The sequence below is a fragment of the Clarias gariepinus genome, chromosome 17 (assembly GCF_024256425.1).
Source record: "Clarias gariepinus isolate MV-2021 ecotype Netherlands chromosome 17, CGAR_prim_01v2, whole genome shotgun sequence".
Classification (NCBI taxonomy): Eukaryota; Metazoa; Chordata; class Actinopteri; order Siluriformes; family Clariidae; genus Clarias; species Clarias gariepinus.
In genome coordinates this window covers 20350154-20360534 of record NC_071116.1, presented here as the reverse complement: position 1 = coordinate 20360534, position 10381 = coordinate 20350154, and the positions used below count along the sequence as shown (strand labels likewise).

The following is a 10381-nucleotide window of genomic DNA, read 5'->3' as shown; positions in this document are numbered from 1 at the left end:
TCCGACCTCTCAAAGCATGCTAGTTGTTTTTCTCCATATTTCTCCAGTATGTATATATATATATATATATATATATATATACACTGCGGTTTGACTTGAACCATGCATACACATATGAGAGGCGTTCAAGTCAAACTGGGACTAATGTTTCCTTTATTTTTTTGAGCTATATATATATATATATATATATATATATATATATATATATATATATACAGTAAGGTCAATAAGTATTTGATAGCAAGCAAAATAAAAGGTCTTTGAGGGTCAGAAATCTGGCTGATAAGCAAATGATCAAATACTTATTTGACACAGTAATTCAACAATAAATTGTTACAAAGTAATTTCTTTTAACAATTCTTTAATCTTTTAACAAAGATTTTTCTTTAGTGGATTAGTGGCTTAATATTAAAAAACAATTGCACAAAATTTACCTGCTTCATGGTAGATTTTGAATCTACTGTCATTTCATTTCATTACAATTAAAAAGGATAAAAGGAATCAAAAATGGGAAAGAGGATATGGAAAAGATATTATGCCTTATTGCACCTTGTTTATACTTGTTTCGCTGTCAGCCAAATACACTCCCTGTTCGGTAATCAGAGAGTAAATCACTGATATGAAATGTAAAAAAATAGATCGAATAAAGATTAAGTTTCGTCTTAAAATGACTACAGTGTGTTAAAATTAACTTCAGTGCTGTTATTTCAGTGGTGAAAATATAAACTAATTCCAGTAAAATATTACTATTACTTAATAATCTATTGGTAAAGGTGTAGATTAGATAATAATAATAATAATTATTATTATAGATTATTATTATTATCTGGCACATAACTGTTTATAACATCACTTTTACTCACAGTTTTGATTTCACTGATGGTGCAAGTTAAACTTCAGCCAAATACCCAAGCACTACAAAAGTTTCATTAAATTCTGTCCAGATGGTTTTGCGTGATGCTGTGACATAATCTGGCTGGACAGACAAACAATTTTTTTAGAGACTGTTTTTGTGGTCATCCAATGTATTCAATCGTACAGACATAACCTCTCTTTAATTTATATAGATGTTTTTTTAACTGAACGTTTAATAATTTTCTATGAGTAGCAAAACAGTTGCATAAGGCATAATCATTTCTAATTTTTCACACAGGACAGTCATGTGTATTTTGTATAGGGTGTGTGTGGGTAATAATAGCAACTCCAAAAAGCCAGAAAACAAAGTGCACTCATTTTTTTTTTTACATTTTCTACTGTGAAAAACCACACTGTTAGATGGTAGGAGGTAAGAGTTTTATTTACTAGGACTGAAGCACAGCAGTCAAACATTATTTGCATTTGGTATTATGTGAAATACATATTTAAACAGAACTCCCTTCCAGGCACTGCTATTTGCACAGAGAACAACCAAGTAAAACCAGTAGGAATATTCCAGTTGTTTACAAAGACACACAAAAAAAAAATAAAGGCAACATTTATTTATTCAGGCCCGTGATCATCCTGGGGATGTGTACCAATTGTGCATATCAGCGTGTTGTCTCTTTCACTGCTGCTTAGGAACTCTTTTTCTCCTCGAAGATGATGTTAGCGGAGGCTTTCTTGACTACAAGAAAAACATAAGACATAATATTGAATACCTACACAACCAATCACAAAACATAATCCGATTCATAGTTTGTGCACACTCCATAAAGACAGGTTAGAAAATCTACCTTAAGCAATATCACATAATAGGGAGTGTTGGTCATACGCATGAGGCTATAGGACTTGTTTGTGCTCTGGTGCTTTAAGAAATAACACTACAGCTCTGCTGGTGATATCAGTTAGAGTAATTAACAATTTATTTATTAGAACACATGTGAAGCGGAGTGATGCATAAAGTTAAACATCCCAGTGCTCAATATCAGCACTCATGGAATGCCTCTAGTCTGATCAAATTACTTGGTCAGAATTAACTGTTACATAAAGTAGTTTGGAAAGCTGTATACTAATAATGTATTATGAAATGCCTCTTAAAACAAGTTACTGCTCTAGGCTAACACATAGTTACTAAATAACAATGGAAACAGGGATGCAAATCAAATACACGCACGCAAGCCGATCTAATAGGAAAACCTGTATACTTGCTGATTCATGCAATTACTTCATCATTCAGATATGTGGAAAGATTACAATGGAGAAACTCAAGCAGGTACAGGTCAAGTGCTTTGGGTACTGTTCAAATCAAACATGTAAACAAGGAATAATGTGACCCCAGACACTTTCGCTTTGGTTGTTGATACCAGACGGGATGGTTTGAGTATCTCAGAAACTGCTGTTCTTTGATTTTTTCACACAACCGTCCGAAAAGTTTACACACAATGCTGCAAAAAAAAACAAAAAAAGATGAAATACATGACCTCGCTTTCTCTCTCTCTCTCTCTTACACACACATACCAAGACATCTCTGACTGCACAACTGTAACCAAGATCACACGTTTTATAAACTTTACCTGGAGCACATTAACGGTTTCCACATTATGCTTTTACCACATAATTGGCTAATAGCATAATTGCAGGAAAGTGTATCAATGTGTTTTTAAAACCGTCTGGTATACAGTATATTACTACTAATAAACAATTTAAACTATTAACCTGTTAGTGAATAGCGTCCTTATGCTGGGTCTTGTTATACAATAGCATTATTTACTTCAAAACCCCATAATGATCTACAACTAAGCTGCTCAGTGTAGTCAGTCTCTGTAATACAGTAGAACCTTGGATTACAAGCATAGTGTAGAGCAGAGAGAAAGTGTGTGTGTCTGTGAAGGCGAAAGTAGGAGGGGTCTGTGTGTGTGTGTGTGTGTGGTACAGTGTCCAATGACATGCACGCACACAGACACAAAGAGCAGGCTTATACAGAGAGAGAAAATGGATCTTTAACCTCTCCAATGCGCTATAGACACACACATACAGACACAAAATAAAATATGGTTTACACACACACATGGTCACAGTGTTATAGTAAACACTACCTGTGTGCACGGATGTTGATTATACCTTTTTGCCATTGTGTGCGATTACCTACAATTCCACAGTGCAAGAGAGAGAAAAACCATTGGCCCAGTTGTGATCACATGACTTTGGGCACTAGATGAGGATGGGGTGACAAGCCATTACAGGGCACACACACTCGCACAGAGAAATATTAGTTAGCCTAATCTGAATGACTTTGGACGTCAGGTGTAAACTGGAATACCCGGAGGAAACCCATCAAGCACGGGGTGAACATATAACCGTCATGCACACAGACCTAAGGCAGAATTTGAACCCTCAACCTTTAAGGTGCGAGGTCTGACTGCTTTTTCACCACCGTGCCACGCATTATTTAAGATTTAGTTTCTGTCCTGTAGCCCATTCTTTATCAGCATTTTCCTCTTGAGCTACGTAAAAAGGCCACGTAATAACACCTGATATAGATTCCATACTGATTAGACCTTTACTACCAACTGGAACAGTTACTCAGTAAACAGATTAGTATTTATATAGCAGTGCAGTGACAAAATCACTGCTGTGACATGTTTGTTCAGGCCGGGCGTGCTTTACAGTTTTCCATTTAATAATCAGGAGGAAGCATTACCCCATGTGGTTGCCCAACACAGACAAAGCGTAATCAGTCATGACAAACCTATCCGCTTAATGGATTATTCTTAACGTAAAAAAAAAAGCAAAAAGCAACATACAGCACTGCTGGAAATCAAGTTTTGTATTATTACCCTCATCTTTGACTTTATCTGCGGCCTCGGATGCTTTGTCCTTGAGGTCTTTCACCACAGTGTCGATCCTTGCCTCGTTCTTTAAGAAGAAAGGTCGAATGATGCGTGTGTAGATCTGGATTGAGCCGTTAGAGGGAGTTGGAGCCATGCACCACAACAGGAAAGCGCACTGAAACAGCAAGAAAAAAAAAATCACTACTTAATCTGACCTCAGAGATAGCACTTTAAGAGCAGGGTTTTAATCAGCCTGCACAAGATGTGTGCTAGAGATGTAAACTGAAATGGTTTTAGTATCCCAAAAACCCTTTTGATAATTATAAAAATATCTGAGATGATGATGGACTGCCTGGTGATACTCTAAAGCACTGCAGACTGAAGCTCAATCGTACATCACGAACATTTCTGTAGCAGGGTTTTATAACTCACACAGCTTAAAAAATGGTTTTGTTCTCCCTAGATATCACGCATTTCAACACTGACTGATTAACATATTTAAAAACAGAAAGACCCATCAGTCATCTCAATGGCAAAGCATGAACAAACATTCCCAACCTTTACTCCCATCTTAACAAATAAAACTGTGTGAGTATTGACAAAGCAGCTCGAAGACAGTACGCTGGCAGGTCACGTAAGTGTATGTGTAAACTATCAGGATAGGAGATAGGGTGGACACATACATTTATCATTTAAACACACACACACACACCTTTCCGATGTAATAGAACGGGAACCAGGACAGGAAGATGTCCGCAAAGAACTCAGCGACGCTAAACACTCCATAAACGACCCAGTAGGTGAGCCATTTCGTGTCGTCTTCTTTGTCGGTGCTTTCGATGGCTTTGATTCTGGAAACAAATAGAAGGGTTTCTGTAGAAAGGATATGTCATTAACCCCCCCTCAACAACACAATTTTTACAATACATGTGGCTAAATAAAGACAGAGTTTGATGTCTTTTATTTATTTTTTTTACTAAACTGGAACATACAGCCTTCACAATTTTCAGCTTCCTTACACTTCCACAGCTCGATTCTGAATATCGCATTTTCACGTATACTATTATTTATCTATCTCTGCAGATTACTGGCAGATTGCGTGGCATAAAGTTTGAAGCACATACAACTCCTATTAGTATGCTAGATGCCAATGAGTCACAAGTACATGTGGTGTGTGGAGCATTGCCATGTGGGTAATGGATGAGTCACGACAGGCTTCAGTTTTTTAACACAGAATCTTTACACAAAATACAAAGCTCCAAGCTTCTAAACATGGTGCTGTTACACGGCGTGCGTGACAACTCTGCCACACGTTTAAAAACACTTCCTGTGCATGGAAGGAAGTAAAGCCCGCAATACTGAAAGATAAAGATGAGCCTTGTGCTGTACTTTGGAAATATAGTACTGTGCAAAAGTATTGAGCCACCCATTATTTCTTCATATTTTGCTGTGAAAGATCCAGACTTTCTTGTATTGTGTAATGTAGGCTTGAGGAATAGTTCTCCGGGCTTTCTGAAGGACTTTTCATCTTTCATTTTCAGTCCAGTCCCTGTATCTGCTCGCATCAGCTCATAAGTGACCTATGAATCATTGAAGCATTAAAAACATCTTACTTAGGGCATGAACCAGTGAGAAACAGGTGCAGATGATGACAGATAAGTGAGATTAGTAGTCTGGTGATAGGGCAGTGGTGGATCATGGCCTACTGACCAAAACAGCTTCAGGTTCAAACCCCACCAAGTTGCCACTGTTGGGCCCTTGATCAAAGCCCTTAACCCTCAACTGCTCAGATGTATAACGAGATACAAATGTAAGAGCGTTTGCCAAATGCCACAGTGTAAATGATGCTAAGTGGTTGGAACAGACGAGAGGGGAAATGAGGTTGCTGCTGAAGTTGTTACCTAAACCAACCATTTTAAGTAGTATCTTTAGGGCACTTTGCAGCCTGTTACAGTAAAACATTTTCCCATTTCTATCATTAAATCTATATAATTTAATTGAATTTAATATGACGTCCCACCGTACTATAAGCAGATGACATATACATAATACAACACATGTACATAATGAAATAATGTCAATGTGTTTTCATTTTTCTTCGAACTATGATAAAGAAATATTTCACTCAGACAGATATTTTCATATGACTGCACAAGTATGCTGTCTGTACATACATAATTACATGCAACCACACTCTGCGATCAACAACTCGCAATACCCAAATTATTGAGCAAATTATAGTGAATTAAACTGTCAAATTATAGCGGATTACAAAATTATAGCTGAGGACAAAATAATGACTTTGACCATATTTAGTTAAGAAAATATAAATACAGTATAACATTGTAAATAATGTACAATATTGCAAAATATACATTTTCCATCCACTTCAAAAGGGAAATCTGTTCATCTGTTCATTGTTCAATGTTGTGTATAACATCCTGCAGATACAGGTCAAAAGCTTCGGTTACTTTTCACATCGAACATTAAATAAGTCAAATGATTTTGACCGTGGCATGGTTGTTAATGCCAAACGGATTGGTTCAAGTATGTAACAAACTGCAGATCAAAACTCACACATCATTCTCTTGAGTTTACACAGAATGGCGTGAAAACCAAAAACTCTGAGTTAGCAACAGTTCTGCGAGAAATTGAGCATAAAAGGATCCTAGAATGAATAACACATCAGATCCTAACGCAGACGGATTACAACAGCAGACAAGCAAAGACTCAACCAGCAGGAACATTTGAAGATCAGAAGAAAAAAAGTCACCTGGTCTTTTCCCACCTAATCTGTCCAGTTTGGGCGAGTTTGCGCCCACAATCGCCTCAGATTCTTCCTCTTGGCTAAATGGAGAGGACCCTGGTGTGGTCCTTTGCTGTTATAGCCCATGTGTGTAAAAATCCACCAAGATCAAAAGTTTCTGAACTACTCCAGAAACAAGCACATCTTGCATCAACAACCAGGCCATGGTTAAAGTCCCAGAGTTCACACTACCTTCCCATTCTGGTATTTAGATATTAACATTAACAGACACTCTTGTATTGTATCTGCATGGATTTATGCCTTGTGTTACTGTCGCGTGACTGGTTAAACTGATAACTGCAGAAAACAAGCAGGTGTAAATCTGTTCCAAATAAAGTTAAACTATATTTTAAAACTTCAAAACTAAGACAGCCTGCTCATCTTACTTACTTGGACATTGTACTTTGTTAATAAAGACGCTCCTTTTTTTTTTTTAACTGTAGCTTAAACAAATATCTTCTTTTTTTCAGAATTTGACACAGTACAACCCAGAACAATGAACTACTTTGCATTGGGTATTTTTCCAACTTCCACCCTCAATTTACTGATTATCCTTTCCTCACTACACTACTTTTTCTCTTCTTCTTTTCTCTTCTTCTGCTTTCTTTCTGTCGTTGTCTCCTTTCCCTGCTCGCTCCCTGATGGTGGTGACGCTGGGAGCACATGCTCACCATCTGGCCTCCTAACATGATATAACTGAAAGCCGGGGAAACATTTTAATGTTAATATACAGTATTTAATAATACTGCCAATGAGAATTAGATAATCCAGGGTGTATTCCATGCTCGCGATTAGTGTTTCCAGGATAGGTTGCTGATGCACAGAGATCCTGACTAGGATAAAGTGCTTAACAAAGACAATTGTATTATACTGCAGCTTTAATAAGGCTTACTAATTGGCCTCCTTTATCTAACAATTACAGGATTAAGCCATATTTAACAGAACAATTTTTATAAAAACCAATTAATTACATGAGAACAAATAAATAACTTCAAAAAAAGATTTAGGATTTAATTTATCTTCAAGGCTAGCATTGTCGGCTTGCACCTCCAGGGCTGGGGATTCGAATCTTGCCTCTATTCTGTGTTCGCATTTCCTCCTCATGCCAAGTTGCTTTCTTTCCCATCCTCCACTTTACAAATTGCCCGTATTGTACGACCGGGTGTGTCAGTGTTTGATTGTGCCCTGCGATTAATCAATTAGCATACCGATCAGGATGCACTTCCCCATACCTACACACAATAAGCAATCTAGACGGATTCAAGAACCATCAAAGAACGACACTTCATGTAGACAGGTCAAGAGCTTCAGATGCTTTTCACTAAACAAAAAAGAAAGTGTGATCTCTGTGATTTTGACCCTGGCATGGTTGCTAGTGCCAGATGGACTGGTTTAAGTATTTTACGAACTGCAGATCTTACACACGCCTCACATGTCTCTAGAGTTTACACAGAGTGGTGTGAAAAACCAAAAACACTGAACGAGCAACAGTTCTGCGGCGGGGTTGAGCTGCCAGGAAGAAAATGAGTCTTTACAACCTTGGTGATGAGAAAAGTATCCCTGGCTGAACAACAACTGATGGGTTACAACAGCAGACAGCCTCATGCGTACAGTAGAGTAACCCGAGATCATAATGGAAGCGCGGACCTTGGAGCAGTCGGGCAGCGATTCTACACACTGCGGCACAATCTCGGCCAGGTCGCTCGTCCAGCTTTGGATAATTTATAAATGATTCATTGCAAAGCTGGATTTATTGTATGAAGTGTATGATACTTTGATGATATTTTTATATATTGTCCCATAGGGATGGATATCTGAGCTGCATCTGCGAGCTTCAGCAGTGCCATGCGGTGCCAAAAGTGGTAACGAGGCCTTGTTCCAAAACCACACCCTGGCATACAAAAATAGTACACTCCAAACTACCGGCTGTCCCAAAAGTGTTTAGGGACAATTAACACCTTTAGGCGGTTACATGCTTACATTTAAAATGAATAAAAATCATAGATTTTACAAATAAATTAATAAATTAATAAATATTTTTCTTTTTTTTTTTAATGAAAATGTTACTGTCCTGTGTGTATAGACTTTTGAGTCACTGAGTAGTTGACACACTGGTTAGTGCTGTAGTGTAAGGTTTGTGACACAGCCCTTGTACAGGTTGGGTGTTGTGCAATTTTCTTTTTTGGAACAATTACTGGTCAAACACGGAAGCGTGTCATTTTCTTGTGCGCTGTAGAAAAGGGATGAAGTTACAGTGTGTTTGTTTTAAACTTGACTTACGATATATATGCAGGATAAACAAATCCGATGAGATTGCAGAGCAGGGAAGCGCCGTAACCGATGACGAGATAAATTGAGATAACAGCGATGACAGCTACAGGAACAGACAGAGGAGAAGATTAATAACGCATCATCATCATCATCATCATCATGCTTACATCACTTACAGCAGATTCCTCTTATATAAATAAATATATAAAAATAATCCTATACCAATGCACAGACTAACAATAACCTGAAGCGGCCACACACACACACACACACACCCTGTTATGTTGCATGCAATTTTGCGGAAACACGTGAACTGACCGAGCGCGATGTAAGAGCGGTTCACTCCGGTCTTGGCCTCGATCTTCGCCAACACGTCTGTCATGGCGTTTTTCTCGTGCAGGAACTTGTCGAATCTTTCCTTTAGTGCCTGAGCCATTGTGATTCCTTCCCGTCTATTTATATATGCAACGATTACTTGACTATGAAATAAAGTTCGTTAGATACGACGCCCACATAGATCAGTTCAGATCAGATCAGATCAACCTCCTCCTTTCTCTCCTTCTGCACAGATGCTGCGTCAGAGAAACGCTAGAACCTGGGTTGCCAGGTCTGAGCAAAATGTCCTACCTAACTAACCACTAGAGCTGAAAATGTGGGGGTTGACCAGCATTAGTCGTTGACGGAAAATGAAATTGGTAGAAATAGTTCGAAGAATTAAGCTAACAAACACGCTGTTTAGCTTTAATGTGTTCAGTGATGTTATTATTAATTTAGGTAAGGCAACGTACAAAGATGAAGCGCTTAATTTTTTAATCTGTGATTTCACAAAATTTAGTTTGGTGTCACACCAGTATATGGTATACTTATCCACTGGTTTGGCGGTTAAATATGAGGAAATTCAGCCAAATACACTACCTGTTCTGTAATCAGAGAGTGAATCATAGATGTTAAAACTGAAAACATCACTGCTTTTATTTCATCCATGAAAATATTAAGTAATCTTAATAAAAAATATTCCTTTTCTTAGCTTTTCTATTTAATATCTATTGGTACAGGTGTTTGTTTACATTAAGAATTAGGTAAAAAAAAAGAGTTAATTATTAAATCTGGCACATAACCATTTTGATCTCACTCATTGAATTTTATCTCTACTCAACATTTTAATTTTATTTATTGTGCAAGTTTAACTTCAGGCAAATACCTAAGTACTCCCAAAGTTTCGTTAAATTTTGTCCAGTCAGTTTTGTGTGATGCTCATTCTGGCTAAATAGACATACTTACATTCAGCCAGAATGAGCATCACACAAAACTGACATACTTCTCTGAGACTGGTTTCGAGTCCTTCAATGTATGAAAGAGCGAGTTCTGACCAATGTACAGCCACCCCCCCCCCCCCGCCCTTTTTTTTTTTTACTTTTATTTATGTAGATGATAAAATATATATGCACCAAAAATTTGATAGATTTTAAGCAGTTAATACAATATTTATATTTTTCAGTTGTTGATTTTCCTATAGTGGTTTCAAAATCAACACCTCATTTGCTGCTGATGTTTT

At 37.5% G+C, this 10381-nt stretch overlaps 1 protein-coding gene across 1 annotated transcript; it reads right to left on the bottom strand.

Annotated features, from left to right (window-relative positions):
• Window positions 1-1276: 1276 nt before the first annotated feature.
• Window positions 1277-9413, bottom strand: reep5 (receptor accessory protein 5). The gene is made up of 5 exons (XM_053516101.1): window positions 9145-9413; window positions 8836-8929; window positions 4462-4600; window positions 3756-3924; window positions 1277-1603 (listed from the first exon to the last, which is right to left on the bottom strand). The coding sequence occupies exons 1-5, from the start codon at window positions 9260-9262 to the stop codon at window positions 1554-1556; spliced, it is 570 nt and encodes a 189-aa protein (XP_053372076.1). The 5' UTR covers window positions 9263-9413; the 3' UTR covers window positions 1277-1553.
• Window positions 9414-10381: the final 968 nt, after the last annotated feature.

Excerpts from the sequence above, each read along its gene's own strand:
- reep5 (XM_053516101.1), bottom strand. The coding sequence starts at position 9,262 with ATGGCTCAGGCACTAAAGGAAAGATTCGACAAGTTCCTGCACGAGAAA. Across the intron at positions 4,601-8,835 it reads GTTTATCCTGCATATATATC|AATCAAAGCCATCGAAAGCA; the intron begins GTAAGTCAAGTT and ends ATTTGTTTCCAG. Across the intron at positions 1,604-3,755 it reads AGATAAAGTCAAAGATGAGG|TCAAGAAAGCCTCCGCTAAC; the intron begins GTAATAATACAA and ends TTTTTCTTGTAG.